Raw genomic sequence first — 20,038 nt, 5'->3', positions numbered from 1 at the left:
CTGTTTATTGTGATGTATTAATATTGTCCAATGAATTACAAAGTACATGTTTATAATAAATTGTATGTTAAAACAATATATTTTTTATATTGATTAATTTCATATTTTTATTTCACATCCTTCAGAAAAAGAAGTAAAACTAAAGAAAGTGGACCAAAGAAAGACCCTCGATTACTACAGCAAGCCTCAAACTACTACAAAATCAGTCTGGTCAGTACTCACTGAATTATGTCCCTTTAGTTGTAGCCTGTACATTGATATCTGTAAGTTTCCAGATAGCAGATCTGATAAAAGTATAGATTAATTGACACAACTCAATAGTCTTACAGGCTACTTCTCCAATATCTGTATACAATGTACTTTGTCTCAATTCTTTTTGAAAAATGTTGTAAATCAGAACCGAATTTCTGACATTGAATTATACCAGCTTGATGCTAAAAACTATCTAACAAGCACAGTTAATCAGTTTAGCTCATAACAGATCATTTCAGTACATCTTGCTAGAATTTTTGGGCTAGGTGATTTAATCTTTTAACAGTAATTATTTAAATTAATGTGTAAATTTTCATCTGTCTTACTATTTATATTTAATAAATGTTCTATATAAATGTTTTGTACTCAGGACGCTGCGCCAGCAATCCCTGCAACCCGGTCCTACAACGTGTCTGGAAATGTACGTCTCAGCTACCCACAATTCAGAGTCATGAAGGACAATTTTCCAAGTATGTTTAAATATACAGTTTTGTCCACTGTCATAACTTAGTATAACTTAGTAACTTAGTATATTCTGAACGCAGGCTTAATTGCCTCTATGTTCAGATCATTGTCCATATAATGTTCAAACAAAGATACATGTATATTAGTGATTATGTTGTGACGTTATATATGAAATTTGTCCAGACAGTTTGGAAACTGATTATATTTGGGGCTTGAACTTCATTTTCTGGTAAAGAGATCCACATTATAGACTCAAGTGTTACTACAGTGTACTACAGAGGACTAGATGTTCACCTCATCTCTCAGTCTGTCTGACCCAGCGTTACTACTACAGAGGACTAGATTTTCACCCCATCTCTCAGTCTGTCTGATCCAGTGTTACTACTACAGAGGACTAGATTTTCACCCCATCTCTCAGTCTGTCTGATCCAGTGTTACTACTACAGAGGACTAGATTTTCACCTCATCTCTCAGTCTGTCTGTCCCTGTGTTACTACTACAGAGGACTAGATTTTCACCCCATCTCTCAGTCTGTCTGTCCCTGTGTTACTACTACAGAGGACTAGATTTTCACCCCATCTCTCAGTCTGTATTGTTACTACTACAGAGGACTAGATTTTCACCTCATCTCTCAGTCTGTATTGTTACTACTACAGAGGACTAGATTTTCACCCCATCTCTCAGTCTGTATTGTTACTACTACAGAGGACTAGATTTTCACCCCATCTCTCAGTCTGTCTGATCCAGTGTTACTACTACAGAGGACTAGATTTTCACCTCATCTCTCAGTCTGTCTGTCCCTGTGTTACTACTACAGAGGACTAGATTTTCACCCCATCTCTCAGTCTGTCTGTCCCTGTGTTACTACTACAGAGGACTAGATTTTCACTCCATCTCTCAGTCTGTATTGTTACTACTACAGAGGACTAGATTTTCACCCCATCACTCAGTCTGTATTGTTACTACTACAGAGGACTAGATTTTCACCTCATCTCTCAGTCTGTCTGATCCAGTGTTACTACTACAGAGGACTAGATGTTCACCTCATCTCTCAGTCTGTCTGACCCAGTGTTACTACTACAGAGGACTAGATTTTCACTCTATCTCTCAGTCAGTCTGTCCCAGTGTTACTACTACAGAGGACTAGATTTTCACTCTATCTCTCAGTCTGTCTGTCCCAGTGTTACTACTACAGAGGACTAGATTTTCATCCCATCTCTCAGTCTGTCTGACCCAGTGTTACTACTACAGAGGACTAGATGTTCACCCCATCTCTCAGTCTGTCTGACCCAGTGTTACTACTTCAGAGGACTAGATTTTCACCCCATCTCTCAGTCTGTCTGTCCCAGTGTTACTACTACAGAGGACTAGATTTTCACTCTATCTCTCAGTCTGTCTGTCCCAGTGTTACTACTACAGAGGACTAGATTTTCACTCTATCTCTCAGTCTGTCTGTCCCAGTGTTACTACTACAGAGGACTAGATTTTCACCCCATCTCTCGGTCTGTATTGTTACTACTACAGAGGACTAGATTTTCACCCCATCTCTCAGTCTGTCTGACCCGGTGTTACTACTACAGAGGACTAGATTTTCACCCCATCTCTCAGTCTATCTGACCCGGTGTTACTACTACAGAGGACTAGATTTTCACCCCATCTCTCAGTCTGTCTGTCCCAGTGTTACTACTACAGAGGACTAGATTTTCACCCCATCTCTCAGTCTGTCTGTACCAATGTTACTACTACAGAGGACTAGGTTTTCACCCCATCGCCTGTCTGTACCAATGTTACTACTACAGAGGACTAGATATTCACCCCATCTCTCAGTCTGTCTGACCCAGTGTTACTACTACAGAGGACTAGATTTCCACCCCATCTCTCAGTCTGTATTGTTACTACTACAGAGGACTAGATTTTCACCCCATCTCTCAGTCTGTCTGACCCAATGTTACTACTACAGAGGACTAGATTTTCGCCCCATCTCTCAGTCTGTCTGACCCGGTGTTACTACTACAGAGGACTAGATTTTCACCCCATCTCTCAGTCTGTCTGTCCCTGTGTTACTACTACAGAGGACTAGATGTTCACTCCATCTCTCAGTCTATCTGACCCAGTGTTACTACTACAGAGGACTAGATGTTCACTCCATCTCTCAGTCTATCTGACCCAGTGTTACCCAAATGATATACAATCAAATATTCTTAATATATGGAAGGGTTTTAAGGTGCTATACCAAATTTGTGAATTTCATGACCCTGGGGTCTCACATTTGCCCCAAGGGAGGGAGTAAACTTTACTATAGTTTATGTAGGGAAATCTCATTTTTGATTATTATTTGTTTGATTTCTATTTAAATTTATTCTAACCTGGTAAACATTATGAGCATGGGATAACAGTTTGATGGTATGCACATATTGGTCCCTGACTGACCCTCAGGGGCTGATGGACAGGGCCAAAAATAGTCAAATTAACTGAAATTTCAAAAATCATCTTTCAGGACCTAAATGAGGTAGAATCAAATACTACTCATAGATGGAAGGGTCCTAAGGTGCTTTACCAAAATTGTGAATTTCATGACCCTGGGGTCTCACGTTTGCCCCTGGGGAGGAGGTAAACCTAACCGTAGTTTATATAAGGAGATCACAATTTTGACCATCATTCCAATTTTGTTGGATTTCTTTTGGAATTCATTTTTACTTGGTTAGAATTAACAGTTTTGGAAGGCAGTTTGGTGGTATGCAAATAGTTGACCTAACTAACCCCCAGGTGCTGATTGGGCGGGGTCAAAAAGGGTCAGTTGGCAGAAATACTTCAGAACTCAGATGACCATTCAGGCCCCTAGGCCTCTTGTATTATTATGAATAAGTATAGATGGGAATATTTGAGATTTGAGTACTGACATCAGATCTAATTCCTCAATATGTATATATTGTTTGTATGAGCCCTTCGTTTCTTTGTGATGCTTTGTGGTTTAGGGAGGGCAGACTATGGATCGCTTAGTACCTTTGTTTTACTCCCATTGCTACTGTTAATAATTGTAGAGGTGGCCAGTGACGGTAAAGTGTTGTGTCGAGGTGAAGAGGTCAAGGTCGTAGGGCCAGCATCACTGAGAGGTCATCTTAAAGTGCAGCGTGGAAATGTGTGTCTAGATGTGCCCTACCACTTGTTGGATCTGAAGGTGAGTGTCAGGTGTAGAAATATGTGTCTAGATGTGCTCTACCACTTGTTGGATCTGAAGGTGAGTGTCAGGTGTAGAAATGTGTGTCTAGATGTGTCCTACCACTTGTTGGATCTGAAGGTGAGTGTCAGGTGTAGAAATATGTGTCTAGATGTGTCCTACCACTTGTTGGATCTGAAGGTGAGTGTCAGGTGTAGAAATATGTGTCTAGATGTGTCCTACCACTTGTTGGATCTGAAGGTGAGTGTCAGGTGTAGAAATATGTGTCTAGATGTGTCCTACCACTTGTTGGATCTGAAGGTGAGTGTCAGGTGTAGAAATATGTGTCTAGATGTGTCCTACCACTTGTTGGATCTGAAGGTGAGTGTCGGGTGTAGAAATGTGTGTCTAGATGTGTCCTACCACTTGTTGGATCTGAAGGTGAGTGTCAGGTGTAGAAATGTGTGTCTAGATGTGCTCTACCACTTGTTGGATCTAAAGGTGAGTGTCAGGTGTAGAAATATGTGTCTAGATGTGTCCTACCACTTGTTGGATCTGAAGGTGAGTGTCAGGTGTAGAAATGTGTGTCTAGATGTGTCCTACCACTTGGTTGATCTGAAGGTGAGTGTCAGGTGTAGAAATTTGTGTCTAGATGTGCCCTACCACTTGTTGGATCTGAAGGTGAGTGTCAGGTGTAGAAATGTGTGTCTAGATGTGCCCTACCACTTGTTGGATCTGAAGGTGAGTGTCGGGTGTAGAAATGTGTGTCTAGATGTGTCCTACCACATGTTGGATCTTAAGGTGAGTGTCGGGTGTAGAAATGTGTGTCTAGATGTGTCCTACCACTTGTTGGATCTGAAGGTGAGTGTCGGGTGTAGAAATGTGTGTCTAGATATGCCCTACCACTTGTTGGATCTGAAGGTGAGTGTCAGGTGTAGAAATGTGTGTCTAGATGTGTCCTACCACTTGGTTGATCTGAAGGTGAGTGTCAGGTGTAGAAATGTGTGTCTAGATGTGTCCTACCACTTGTTGGATCTGAAGGTGAGTGTCAGGTGTAGAAATGTGTGTCTAGATGTGTCCTACCACTTGTTGGATCTGAAGGTGAGTGTCGGGTGTAGAAATGTGTGTCTAGATGTGTCCTACCACTTGGTTGATCTGAAGGTGAGTGTCAGGTGTAGAAATGTGTGTCTAGATATGTCCTACCACTTGGTTGATCTGAAGGTGAGTGTCAGGTGTAGAAATGTGTGTCTAGATGTGTCCTACCACTTGGTTGATCTGAAGGTGAGTGTCAGGTGTAGAAATGTGTGTCTAGATATGCCCTACCACTTGTTGGATCTGAAGGTGAGTGTCAGGTGTAGAAATGTGTGTCTAGATATGCCCTACCACTTGGTTGATCTGAAGGTGAGTGTCAGGTGTAGAAATGTGTGTCTAGATGTGTCCTACCACTTGGTTGATCTGAAGGTGAGTGTCAGGTGTAGAAATGTGTGTCTAGATGTGTCCTACCACTTGGTTGATCTGAAGGTGAGTGTCAGGTGTAGAAATGTGTGTCTAGATATGCCCTACCACTTGTTGGATCTGAAGGTGAGTGTCAGGTGTAGAAATGTGTGTCTAGATGTGTCCTACCACTTGGTTGATCTGAAGGTGAGTGTCAGGTGTAGAAATGTGTGTCTAGATGTGTCCTACCACTTGTTGGATCTGAAGGTGAGTGTCAGGTGTAGAAATGTGTGTCTAGATGTGTCCTACCACTTGGTTGATCTGAAGGTGAGTGTCAGGTGTAGAAATGTGTCTCTAGATATGGCCTACCACTTGTTAGATAGGAAGGTGCTTGTAAGCTTACTTTAATTTGATGAGCTGATTAAAACCAATGTATGAAATACACGTGTCATTTCTCTTGAGCGATCTAAACATATAAGTTTCAGTCTTGATTAATTGTAACATCATGACTTTTGGGCCATTGTTATGAATTAGTAACTATCATTTTCTTTGTTCAGACTGTACCTGATCCAGATGGGATGGACATATGAGTAAACACACACAACTGGAAGATTTCAGGGTGAGGCAAGATGGCCATATCATACCGTAATTAAGGAGAGAACCCACAATTAGCATCAATATGGAAATGACATACACATGCTTGTGAGCACAGAAACAGCCGAGACGGATCACCATGGAGATGAGACACAGATATTAGTGAGTACAGAAACGGCCCAGACGGATCACCATGGAGATGAGACACAGATATTAGTGAGTACAAAACGGCCCAGACAGATCACCATGGAGATGAGACACAGATATTAGTGAGTACAGAAACAGCCGAGACGGATCACCATGGAGATGAGATAAACATATTAATGAGTACAGAAACAGCCGAGACAGATCACCATGGAGACGAGACACAGATATTAGTGAGTACAGAAACGGCCCAGATGGATCACCATGGAGATGAGACACATATATTAATGAGTACAGAAACAGCCGAGACAGATCACCATGGAGATGAGACACATATATTAGTGAGTACAGACTAACTGTGACAGGAGATAGCCATGACAATAACTTGAGTGACCCAGGGATGAATGCATTTTTATACACATGGAAAGCAGAAGTCCGTGTCTGTAACCAGTGCTGCCTCTACGTCCCTGTCTGTAACCAGTGCTGCCTCTACGTCCGTGTCTGTAACCAGTGCTGCCTCTACGTCCGTGTCTGTAACCAGTGCTGCCTCTACGTCCGTGTCTGTAACCAGTGCTGCCTCTACGTCCGTGTCTGTAACCAGTGCTGCCTCTACGTCCGTGTCTGTAACCAGTGCTGCCTCTACGTCCGTGTCTGTAACCAGTGCTGCCTCTACGTCCGTGTCTGTAACCAGTGCTGCCTCTACGTCCGTGTCTGTAACCAGTGCTGCCTCTACGTCCGTGTCTGTAACCAGTGCTGCCTCTACGTCCGTGTCTGTAACCAGTGCTGCCTCTACGTCCGTGTCTGTAACCAGTGCTGCCTCTACGTCCGTGTCTGTAACCAGTGCTGCCTCTACGTCCATGTCTGTTACCAGTGCTGCCTTTACAGGCAATGGAGAAATATCAACAGGACTGTCTATCTCGTTAGAAGTAGTTGTTTCATAAATGTGTGCCCTGGATAAACCAAGGAGATCTTGCAAAATGTACTATGATGCCATACTGTTCCAACAGCAATAAGCGTTGTGGAGGACAACCATTTGTGATGATGCGCTACAGTCTGTCCCAATTTGTGACAACATGCCCATTTCTGGGAAAGCTTTTGAGATAGAGAATCAAAATAGACCTATACCTTTCATGTCTTTCAAAGTTTAACCAAGAACATTGTTAGTCCCTTTGCCAGTGGACAACTTTGGTTAACATAAGGCTTTTACTGCCAAACAGTTTGTACATACTTAAAAACCATTGCCTTATAATGTCAGATTTTTGCTGAATATTTTTATAATGTACATGTATAACCATCTAGATATTGCCTGAAATATTGTGTTCAGCATGCTAATCATTATGCATATCCTGTTAAGATATTAAACATGATATTTAGGTACAGGGAGGTATTAAGATAATAAACATCTTATCATTCCTCCATAGACACCTTATTTGCACCTTCAGGAATATGGGGGGCATTTGCAGGACTTCTGTAATGGTTTCCTATGCAATTAGCACTTGTTTTATAAATGTATTGGGTTATCAACTTTTCAACTAAAGTGAGTTATGTTAGGTTTGGATCCTGTGTATGGTCCACAACTTGTATTAAGTGAGTTATGTTAAGTTTGGATCCTGTGTACAGTATGTTAGGTTTGGATCCTGTGTACGGTATGTTAGGTTTGGATCCTGTGTACAGTATGTTAGGTTTGGATCCTGTGTACGGTCCACAACTTGTATAAAGTGAGTTATGTTAGGTTTGGATCCTGTGTACGGTCCACAACTTGTATAAAGTGAGTTATGTTAGGTTTGGATCCTGTGTACGGTGTGTTAGGTTTAGATCCTGTGTACGGTCCACAACTTGTATAAAGTGAGTTATGTTAGGTTTGGATCCTGTGTACGGTGTGTTAGGTTTAGATCCTGTGTACGGTCCACAACTTGTATAAAGTGAGTTATGTTAGGTTTGGATCCTGTGTACGGTGTGTTAGGTTTGGATCCTGTGTACGGTATGTTAGGTTTGGATCCTGTGTACGGTATGTTAGGTTTGGATCCTGTGTACGGTCCACAACTTGTATAAAGTGAGTTATGTTAGGTTTGGATCCTTTGTACGGTATGTTAGGTTTGGATCCTGTGTACGTTATGTTAGGTTTGGATCATGTGTACGGTATGTTAGGTTTGGATCCTGTGTACGGTATGTCAGGTTTGGATCCTGTGTACGGTATGTTAGGTTTGGATCCTGTGTACGGTGTGTTAGGTTTGGATCCTGTGTACGGTATGTTAGGTTTGGATCCTGTGTATGGTATGTTAGGTTTGGATCCTGTGTACGGTGTGTTAGGTTTGGATCCTGTGTACGGTATGTTAGGTTTGGATCCTGTGTACGGTATGTTAGGTTTGGATCCTGTGTACGGTATGTTAGGTTTGGATCCTGTGTACGGTGTGTTAGGTTTGGATCCTGTGTACGGTATGTTAGGTTTGGATCCTGTGTACGGTCCACAACTTGTATAAAGTGAGTTATGTTAGGTTTGGATCCTGTGTACGGTCCACAACTTGTATAAAGTGAGTTATGTTAGGTTTGGATCCTGTGTACAGTATGTTAGGTTTGGATCCTGTGTACGGTATGTCAGGTTTGGATCCTGTGTACGGTATGTTAGGTTTGGATCCTTTGTACGGTATGTTAGGTTTTGATCCTGTGTACGGTATGTTAGGTTTGGATCCTGTGTACGGTATGTTAGGTTTGGATCCTTTGTACGGTATGTTAGGTTTGGATCCTGTGTACGGTATGTTAGGTTTGGATCCTGTGTACGGTATGTTAGGTTTGGATCCTTTGTACGGTATGTTAGGTTTGGATCCTGTGTACGGTATGTTAGGTTTGGATCCTGTGTACGGTATGTCAGGTTTGGATCCTGTGTACGGTATGTTAGGTTTGGATCCTGTGTACGGTATGTTAGGTTTGGATCCTGTGTACGGTGTGTTAGGTTTGGATCCTGTGTACGGTATGTTAGGTTTGGATCCTGTGTATGGTATGTTAGGTTTGGATCCTGTGTACGGTGTGTTAGGTTTGGATCCTGTGTACGGTATGTTAGGTTTGGATCCTGTGTACGGTATGTTAGGTTTGGATCCTGTGTACGGTATGTTAGGTTTGGATCCTGTGTACGGTGTGTTAGGTTTGGATCCTGTGTACGGTATGTTAGGTTTGGATCCTGTGTACGGTCCACAACTTGTATTAAGTGAGTTATGTTAGGTTTGGATCCTGTGTACGGTCCACAACTTGTATAAAGTGAGTTATGTTAGGTTTGGATCCTGTGTACAGTATGTTAGGTTTGGATCCTGTGTACGGTATGTCAGGTTTGGATCCTGTGTACGGTATGTTAGGTTTGGATCCTTTGTACGGTATGTTAGGTTTTGATCCTGTGTACGGTATGTTAGGTTTGGATCCTGTGTACGGTATGTTAGGTTTGGATCCTTTGTACGGTATGTTAGGTTTGGATCCTGTGTACGGTATGTTAGGTTTGGATCCTGTGTACGGTATGTTAGGTTTGGATCCTTTGTACGGTGTGTTAGGTTTGGATCCTGTGTACGGTATGTTAGGTTTGGATCCTGTGTACGGTATGTTAGGTTTGGATCCTGTGTACGGTGTGTTAGGTTTGGATCCTGTGTACGGTATGTTAGGTTTGGATCCTGTGTACGGTATGTTAGGTTTGGATCCTGTGTACGGTATGTCAGGTTTGGATCCTGTGTACGGTATGTTAGGTTTGGATCCTGTGTACGGTATGTTAGGTTTGGATCCTGTGTACGGTATGTTAGGTTTGGATCCTGTGTACGGTATGTTAGGTTTGGATCCTGTGTACGGTATGTTAGGTTTGGATCCTGTGTACGGTATGTTAGGTTTGGATCCTGTGTACGGTATGTTAGGTTTGGATCCTGTGTACGGTATGTCAGGTTTGGATCATGTGTACGGTATGTCAGGTTTGGATCATGTGTACGGTATGTTAGGTTTGGATCCTGTGTACGGTATGTTAGGTTTGGATCCTGTGTACGGTATGTTAGGTTTGGATCATGTGTACGGTATGTTAGGTTTGGATCCTGTGTACAGTATGTTAGGTTTGGATCCTGTGTACGGTATGTTAGGTTTGGATCCTGTGTACGGTATGTTAGGTTTGGATCCTGTGTACGGTATGTTAGGTTTGTAGAGTTATTGTGGCCAACCTCAGTAATACAGGAGGCTGTAAATATGGTATTTATTTCCTGATTTCTGTTTTAATTTATAGAATGATAACATTCATGATCTACTCACATATGTCATTACAACATTGAGAGACACTTTTATGAATGAAGGGATTCAAAGCCTTTATCGTACATGTATGTATCTGTTTTAAACTGTTAATTACTTTTTGTTATGGTTTTGTATATTTGTTATTGTTATTACTCTGCCATGCAGTCAAACCTGCCTTAGCGACCACCTGAATTAAACGACTCCCTGTCATATGTGACCCTATTTTCCCCTCCCATGGTTATTAATTATACTAGTTACCTGAACCTGGATTAAGGGACCACCTGTCACATGTGACAATTTAATTGCATCCCTTGAAAGGTCATTTATGACAGGTTTGACTGTATTTGTACATTATAGACGAAGTTACCTCCCCTGCTAAACAACTGTGATAATCATGATCAAGATTACATTGCTTTTAATACATCGTAATGAACATTATCAGTAGTGTTTAATGTTATCAGTCATTGGGAAATCTGACCACTGTGTTTGAAGTTAAAGCAATATACAGACAGATCCTGGTGCTGACAAAATATGCAGAGTAAAATTATGCTGAGTTAAATAGGGCGATTCAGTTATATGCCTTCAAACCAATACTAGGATACCATGGAGGAAATGGTATGACTGATAGATCGGAAAATGTTGGAGAAGTAGAGATGGATCGATGGTTAAGTGGGTGTGGTCTTGGTTGTTGTTGGGATACTAGAGAAACAGTGATTTACCTTGAACTCCGATAGTAATTACAAATTTTAAGAAATTTGACTGATTTTGTTTAGCTCACCTGGTCTGAAGGACCAAGGTGGGCCTATGCCATACTCTGGAGTCCTGCATCCTTCCGTCATCAATTGACTTCTTCTTCTTAACCACTGATCAGAATTTGACCAAATTTGGTAGGTAGCATCCCAAGGTGGCCAGGATTCAAATTTATACAAATGATAGGGCAGGACCCCCCCCCTCCCCCCTAGGGGCCTGAGAGGTGGGGCCGAAAGGGGCCATTTGTCAACAGCTTCTAATTTTAACTATAAGCAATATAAGATATTTATTTTGGTTACATCCTTAGGTGACAGGGATTCCAGTTTATAGAAATGATTTCAAGTTTAAAAAAATGATAAGGCTGACCCCCCAGGGACCTGATGAGGGGTGGGGCCAAAAGGAGTCAATTTTGCAATATTGATATTAATGACTTCTTCTCTGGAACTAAGCAATATATGACATTTATATTTCAGCGGTAACATCCCTAAGTGACTCCATATGTATAAGTCTTAATTATCAGTATTTCTAGTTTAATATATGATTGGATAAATTGTAGGAAGTTTTAAACTATTTCATTCTGAGTCATCCATGAAATACAGTGTAGGTTCCAGAATTTTATTCGTCAAATTTTAACAAAATCAATTACATTAAGAATCAAGGTAATATTCTATCACAGATGTTTCATTAAGAGAGTTAAAGAGAATTATTAAAACTTAACATCGTATGTTTGTTCTTTTTTATTTTGACATGGAAAAAGTAAATGGAGTCAATTTGCTGAACTGTTGATGATTGATGTAAGATACAACAATATTGTATCTAACTTAAAACTTCAATTCCAAACTCATCAGAAACTCTGAAAATATTGATAGATGGACTACATAATTGAATGATAAGGTAACTGTAGGATTGGTACCATACGACCATAAAGTCAGGAAAAACAGTACACAAGATATGTTGGCCAATAAATTTTGATATATTGCAGCCAAGGAGATGTAATATGGAAATTTCCTGGCTGGGACAAAGTTAATTTTGTTTACTCGGCAACTAAGAAGATACTTGACCTGAAAGCACTTGTACGGTACTCAGTGTTGTAAATCATACTTGGGATACATGTTGATACCCCTGTACAGTTTAAAGTGGCCAGGACTAGCTGTTATAGGCAGAAATCAGTCAAGTACTGCAAACAGTACAGGATGTATAATCTTCATTTGACAGTTTTATAGCTGCTAATTCTAAAAATAGATATTAAATTTCTAATACATGTAGCATAACTTGTAACAATTAATGGAGATCATTTGACTACAATTATGATGTCAACGACAAGTAGTCAAAAAAGAGATTAAGGAACACGGGTATAGCTCAATTTTGATTAGTATAAATTCGGAGAATATAGCGAAGACACATTCTGCCAAGTTCATATATGTGTAGTAGGTCACAATGGTGCTATACTTCCATTGTCAGGTTCAAAATGGTGCTATACCTCGATTGTCACATTCACAATGGTGCTATACCTCCATTGTCACGTTAGCTATATACCTCCAATGTAACGTTAGCTATACCTCCAATGTAACGTTAGCTATACCTCCATTGTCATGTTAGCTGTACCTCCATTGTCACGTTAGCTATATACCTCCATTGTCACGTTAGCTATACCTCCAATGTAACGTTAGCTATACCTCCATTGTCACGTTAGCTGTACCTCCATTGTCATGTTAGCTATACCTCCATTGTCATGTTAGCTATACCTCCATTGTCATGTTAGCTATACCTCCATTGTCACGTTAGCTATACCTCCATTGTCACGTTAGCTATACCTCCATTGTCACGTTAGCTATACCTCCATTGTCATGTTAGCTATACCTCCATTGTCACGTTAGCTATACCTCCATTGTCATGTTAGCTATACCTCCATTGTCATGTTAGCTATACCTCCATTGTCACGTTAGCTATACCTCCATTGTCACGTTAGCTATACCTCCATTGTCACATTAGCTATACCTCCATTGTCACGTTAGCTATACCTCCATTGTCATGTTAGCTATACCTCCATTGTCATGTTAGCTATACCTCCATTGTCACGTTAGCTATACCTCCATTGTCACGTTAGCTATACCTCCATTGTCATGTTAGCTATACCTCCATTGTCACATTAGCTATACCTCCATTGTCACGTTAGCTATACCTCCATTGTCATGTTAGCTGTACCTCCATTATCACGTTAGCTATACCTCCATTGTCACTTTAGCTATACCTCCATTGTCATGTTAGCTATACCTCCATTGTCACTTTAGCTATACCTCCATTGGCACGTTAGCTATACCTCCATTGTCATGTTAGCTATACCTCCATTGTCATGTTAGCTGTACCTCCATTGTCACGTTAGCTATACCTCCATTGTAACGTTAGCTATACCTCCATTGTCACGTTAGCTATACCTCCATTGTCACGTTAGCTATACCTTCATTGTCACATTCACAATGGTGCTATACCTCCATTGTCACGTTAGCTATACCTCCATTGTCACGTTAGCTATACCTCCATTGTAACGTTAGCTATACCTCCATTGTCACGTTAGCTATACCTTCATTGTCACATTCACAATGGTGCTATACCTCCATTGTCACGTTAGCTATACCTCCATTGTCACGTTAGCTATACCTCCATTGTCACGTTAGCTGTACCTCCATTGTCATGTTAGCTATATACCTCCATTGTCACGTTAGCTATACCTCCATTGTCACGTTAGCTATACCTCCATTGTCACGTTAGCTATACCTCCATTGTCACGTTAGCTATACCTCCATTGTCATGTTAGCTATACCTCCATTGTCACGTTAGCTATACCTCCATTGTCATGTTAGCTATACCTCCATTGTCATGTTAGCTATACCTCCATTGTCACGTTAGCTATACCTCCATTGTCACGTTAGCTATACCTCCATTGTCACGTTAGCTATACCTCCATTGTCACGTTAGCTATACCTCCATTGTCACGTTAGCTATACCTCCATTGTCACGTTAGCTATACCTCCATTGTCACGTTAGCTATACCTCCATTGTCATGTTAGCTATACCTCCATTGTCACGTTAGCTATACCTCCATTGTCACGTTAGCTATACCTCCATTGTCACGTTAGCTATACCTCCATTGTCACGTTAGCTATACCTCCATTGTCACATTAGCTATACCTCCATTGTCATGTTAGCTATACCTCCATTGTCACATTAGCTATACCTCCATTGTCACGTTAGCTATACCTCCATTGTCACGTTAGCTATACCTCCATTGTCACGTTAGCTATACCTCCATTGTCATGTTAGCTATACCTCCATTGTCATGTTAGCTATACCTACATTGTCACGTTAGCTATACCTCCATTGTCACGTTAGCTATACCTCCATTGTCACGTTAGCTATACCTCCATTGTCACGTTAGCTATACCTCCATTGTCACACAACTTTACACCATGTATGTCAGTGGTATCTGGTAATTTGTCACAGGAGAGTGAGAGGGTGGTATGTTGGTGGTATCTGGTAACTTGTCACAGTAGAGTGAGAGGGTGGTATGTTGGTGGTATCTGGTAACTTGTCACAGTAGAGTGAGAGGGTGGTATGTTAGTGTTATGTGGTAATTCGTCACAGTAGAGTGAGAGGGTGGTATGTTGGTGGTATCTGGTAACTCGTCACAGTAACGTGAGAGGGTGGTATGTCGTTGGTATCTGGTAATTTGTCACAGTAGAGTGAGAGGGTGGTATGTTAGTGTTATCTGGTAACTCGTCACAGTAGAGTGAGAGCGTGGTATGTTAGTGGTATCTGGTAATTTGTCACAATAGAGTGAGAGGGTGGTATGTTGGTGGTATCTGGTAACTTGTCACAGTAGAGTGAGAGGGTGGTATGTCGTTGGTATCTGGTAATTTGTCACAGTAGAGTGAGAGGGAAGTTTGGTAGTGGTATCTGGTAATTCGTCACAGTAGAGTGACTGGGAAGTTTGGTAGTGGTATCTGGTAACTCGTCACAGTAGAGTGAGAGGGTGGTATGTTGGTGGTATCTGGTAACTCGTCACAGTAGAGTGAGAGGGTGGTATGTCGTTGGTATCTGGTAATTTGTCACAGTAGAGTGAGAGGGAAGTTTGGTAGTGGTATCTGGTAACTCGTCACAGTAGAGTGAGAGGGTGGTATGTCGGTGGTATCTGGTAATTTATCAAGGTCGAGTGAGAGGGAAGTTTGGTAGTGGTATCTGGTAACTTGTCACAGTAGAGTGAGAGGGTGGTATGTTGGTGGTATCTGGTAATTCGTCACAGGAGAGTGAGAGGGAAGTTTGGTAGTGGTATCTGGTAATTCGTCACAGTAAAGTGAGAGGGTGGTATGTTAGTGGTATCTGGTAACTCGTCACAGTAGAGTGAGAAGGAAGTTTGGTAGTGGTATCTGGTAACTCGTCACAGTAAAGTGAGAGGGTGGTATGTCGTTGGTATCTGGTAATTTGTCACAATAGAGTGAGAGGGTGGTATGTTGTTGGTATCTGGTAATTTGTCACAGTAGAGTGAGAGGGAAGTTTGGTAGTGGTATCTGGTAATTTGTCAAGGTCGAGTGAGAGGGAAGTTTGGTAGTGGTATCTGGTAATTCCAATAAAAGTCTGGCATTATCAGCCATCCAGACAACATCATCAAGTGGTATTGTCTGATCAAGTAAATATACGTATTACAGAATTATACTGTATATACTATAGAATGACAGACAATGGAATGATTTTAAATGTTTAATACAAAATAGCAAAGTTACATTAATGTGACAAGGCTTGTATGTCACATGATGAAAGTGACGAGGGTCGTATGTAACATGATGAAAGTGACGAGGGTAGTATGTAACATCAATGCAAAAACAAACTTCTTTTCTCAAAGAAGAAAACCAGCATCAAAGAATGTTAACCAATGAAGTTTTACCTCATAAATATATATATATATACACACAGCTTATCCAATTGGGTATATCAGCGTATACATTAATCCAATTGGGTATATCAGCGTATACATTAATTCCATTGGGTATATCAGCGTATACATTAATCCAATCGGGTATATCAGCGTATACATTAATCCCATTGGGTATATCAGCGTATACATTAATCCCATTGGGTATATCAGCGTATACATTAATCCAATCGGGTATATCAGCGTATACATTAATCCCATTGGGTATATCAGCGTATACATTAATCCAATTGGGTATATCAGCGTATACATTAATCCCATTGGGTATATCAGCGTATACATTAATCCCATTGGGTATATCAGCGTATACATTAGAGAAGTATGTTTCTGCCAGCAGTCTATCTTACTTCGTAATGAAATTTAAATAGTATACAGAATATATAAGTTAACAGCCATTTTTTATGACAGAAAATATAATTTTAAGTAAAACATGTAGTTTCCAAGTTGGCCAACAAACATAAAATTGGTACTGAAAATATTATCTCTACTGATCAAAAAAGTTAATCATTTACAATCACATGCATCAATTTACAGTCTTGATTTAGCTTCCAAAGCTATTTTCATTTACAAAATAAAACCTGTTTGTGTATTCTCATAACAAGAGGTCATATGGGCCTTTATCACTTACAAGTTATCTACTGTTCAAGGGCTTTCAGTTAATGAAAACTTGTCTCCTATAACACTGAGTAAGGTTTAAGGTTATTCTTTTTCAAAAATTCTATACTTTAACAACAAAGCAATTGGTTCAACATTATTCAAGGTTTTTTGGTGAACAAGAAGGATTAAGATTTGTTTGGCTTGATACCCGGAGCCTACAAGCTAAATATGCAAACTTTAAGCCTTTTAATCAGAATTGGTGTAAGTGTTTCAACAAATCTGACCCCTGTGATTTTAAGTATGCCCGGGTCAAGGTCTTTACTTTCCCCAAGCTTTGTTGGGCTTTATCAGTTACGTACCAGTAGAATTTCTTGATTCTAGAATATTTGGTTATGAGAAGTTGTTGAAGTGTTCAAACAAATTTGACCCTTGTGACCTTGAATATGGATCAAGGTCGTTTCTTTTTGCACACTTTGTTGGGCTTCATCCCAATGTTTCAACAAATTTTAGCCCTGTGACCTTGAGTAGGGTTAACATAATTTCTCTTCACAAAATTTGTCGGGGTTGATCCCACAAACATATCGGTCAAAGTTCATCAGTCTAGGACTTTTGGTTATTGAGAAGTTGTGTAAGAGTTTCAACAAATCTGATCCCTGTGACCTTGAATGTGGGTCAAGATCAATTTTTTTCTCAAATTTGGTCGAGCTTAATTCCAGCAGCCTACAAGCCAAATGTCAAACGCTGCAACATGGCATAAGCTTCAAGTCAAGTGAGCCGTGTGCCAACAACTGATATTTAACATATAACCATATGATTAAAATGACTGGTGTTTTACTTAAGAAAACCTTGTCTCTCCTCAACGTCACATCACTTGTCCGTGTAAGCAAGCAGTATAAAATTATTTTCATTGTGGAGGATTTTGTGACATGGTTATAAAATCCTACTACATTGAACATCCTCTTTAAAAGGATTTAATAAAAAGCTCTGTCATATCAATATAATACCAAGCAGTAGTGGAGAATTTCTAATAAAAATGTGAAACAGTTTTAAAATCACAGCAGATGGAATGTGTTTGTAAAAACTAAAGTTTGAATAGCGATGAAAGGTAATGATTTATAAAATGTAGACTTACTAAAATAAAACATAATATCAGGCTACATAGACAAAGTAAAATGACAGTAGTCAATACATGGAAGTAAATACTCTGTGTTAACACAATCAACATCTACACTTGGCAAAACAAATATAGTTTACAATGTATTCCAAAATGCCTCGTGAAAACTGCATGTAGTTAAAAAGAGAAATGCCATAAAACTAATTCTGACTTGCAGTATATGTAGGTCTTCAATGTAAAATGCATTCTGCCTGGAACGAGAATGCATCCCAGGCCATCACAGAGGCTATTTGCATAGGCTTTACTTGTTTCGGAATGTATGTACAGAGTCCACAATTTCTCTAAGTATCACACTTGTAAAATAGTAAAAATCAACTGTACACTGTAACATTTTAAATGTTTTAACAAGGTTTGCTTTGACAATTCTAAACAAATGATACATGACTAAAAGCTTGTTTTCTGTATTTCAACTAAAACTTGACAACTTTAAAAAATAAGTGAAATTAGCACATATTGCTCTATTACCATTTCAATGGAAAATATGTTCTGTGTCAAATCTACCAGAGCAATACAAACTTCTTTTTTTAAATTCTTTTTTTATTACTGTTAAATACTCAAAATGATGGGACATAAGTAAGTCTAATCTCCATGACAACGAACAGGTATTTAGAACCCTGATTGGTAAACTTGTAGAAAAATATACCACACTTGGATGTGTGAAACTATCTGATAGTGATCTCTTGTAAGTCATATCTACAGTTTTGTGGCCACCAACATCTTACATAACAGGATGAAACTTCATTTAGAACCAAATGAATTTCCACAACATCTTGTATATCTAGCTTGGTGTATTGGTTGCCAAGCTAGTAATCTGTTTGTTAAAAAGCAGGTGAAACATAAATAAGAAGAGATTCGTACCTGAAAACAGTCGTACCCAGGGATATTTACCTGGTAAATGTAAAACCAACCATGACAGAGTTAACACTGTATAAAGTTTAAAATAAGTAAAACAACATAAATAGGTGACAGTGTCACACACCGACCACAAACACAACATCTAAATAACCTAGTAAAAACCACTGGTCACACTGACCATCTCATACATCACAACACACTGACCACCTCATACATCACAACACACTGACCACCTCATACATCACAACACACTGACCACCTCATACATCACAACACACTGACCACCTCATACATCACAACACACTGACCACCTCATACATCACAACACACTGACCACCTCATACATCACAACACACTGACCACCTCATACATCACAACACACTGACCACTTCATATACCTGTACAAACTGACCACTTCATATACCTGTACAAACTGACCACTTCATACACATGTACAAACTGACCACCTCATACATCACAACACACTGACCACTTCATATACCTATACAAACTGACCACTTCATACATCACATCACACTGACCACTTCATACACCTGTACAAACTGACCACTTCATACACCTGTACAAACTGACCACTTCGTATACCTATACCAACTGACCACTTCATATACCTATACAAACTGACCACTTCATACACATGTACAAACTGACCACTTCATACACCTGTACAAACTGATCACTTCATACACCTGTACAAACTGACCACTTCATACATCACAACACACTGACCATTTCATATACCTGTACAAACTGACCACTTCATACACCTGTACAAACTGACCACTTCATAAAATTGTACACACAGACCACTTCTTAGTGACAAATGTTAAGCTTCTGACCTCACACTCTGTACCGTGACAAATGATAAGTTTCCGACCTCACACTCCGTACCGTGACAAATGATAAGTTTCCGACCTCACACTCCGTACCGTGACAAATGATAAGTTTCCGACCTCACACTCCGTACCGTGACAAATGATAAGTTTCTGACCTCACACTCCGTACCGTGATAAATGATAAGTTTCCGACCTCACACTCCGTACCGTGACAAATGATAAGTTTCCTACCTCACACTCCGTACTGTGACAAATGGTAAGTTTCCGACCTCACACTCCGTACCGTGACAAATAATAAGTTTCCGTCCTCACACTCCGTACCGTGACAAATGATAAGTTTCCGACCTCACACTCCGTACCGTGACAAATGATAAGTTTCCGACCTCACACTCCGTACCGTGACAAATGATAAGTTTCCGACCTCACACTCCGTACCGTGACAAATGATAAGTTTCCGACCTCACTCCGTACCGTGGCAAATGATAAGCTTCCGACCTCACACTCCGTACCGTGACAAATGATAA

The 20,038-nt window shown here is 40.2% G+C and overlaps 2 protein-coding genes across 11 annotated transcripts in view; one reads left to right on the top strand and one right to left on the bottom strand.

The window, feature by feature from the left end:
* LOC117324115 (unconventional myosin-VIIa-like) overlaps positions 1-11,761 on the top strand; it is an 80,507-nt gene extending 68,746 nt beyond the window's left edge. For 3 of the 4 annotated variants that reach the window (XM_033879796.1, XM_033879804.1, XM_033879789.1), the window contains exons 21-24: positions 126-210; positions 623-722; positions 3,759-3,895; positions 5,866-6,490. In XM_033879796.1, coding sequence (XP_033735687.1) covers positions 126-210; positions 623-722; positions 3,759-3,895; positions 5,866-5,898 — 355 coding nt within the window. In that variant the 3' untranslated portion in view covers positions 5,899-6,490. Of the gene's footprint in view, positions 1-125; positions 211-622; positions 723-3,758; positions 3,896-5,865; positions 7,797-7,973; positions 8,114-8,194; positions 8,542-8,645; positions 9,213-9,987 lie in introns of those variants that run through there. The other variant, XM_033879782.1, reaches the window with a different exon arrangement.
* Positions 11,762-15,786: 4,025 nt separating this feature from the next.
* The window catches only part of LOC117324085, a 35,279-nt gene continuing 31,027 nt past the window's right edge, over positions 15,787-20,038 (bottom strand). For 3 of the 7 annotated variants that reach the window (XM_033879721.1, XM_033879738.1, XM_033879728.1), the window contains one exon: positions 15,787-19,973. The gene's annotated coding sequence lies outside the window, so the exon portion shown is untranslated. The remainder of the gene's footprint in view (positions 19,974-20,038) is intronic. The other 4 variants (XM_033879757.1, XM_033879748.1, XM_033879765.1 and 1 more) reach the window with 4 other exon arrangements.

Source organism: Pecten maximus, chromosome 1 (genome assembly GCF_902652985.1).
Source record: "Pecten maximus chromosome 1, xPecMax1.1, whole genome shotgun sequence".
NCBI classification, from domain to species: Eukaryota; Metazoa; Mollusca; class Bivalvia; order Pectinida; family Pectinidae; genus Pecten; species Pecten maximus.
Note: the sequence above shows the minus strand (reverse complement) of the source record. Positions and strands in the feature narration are given on the sequence as shown.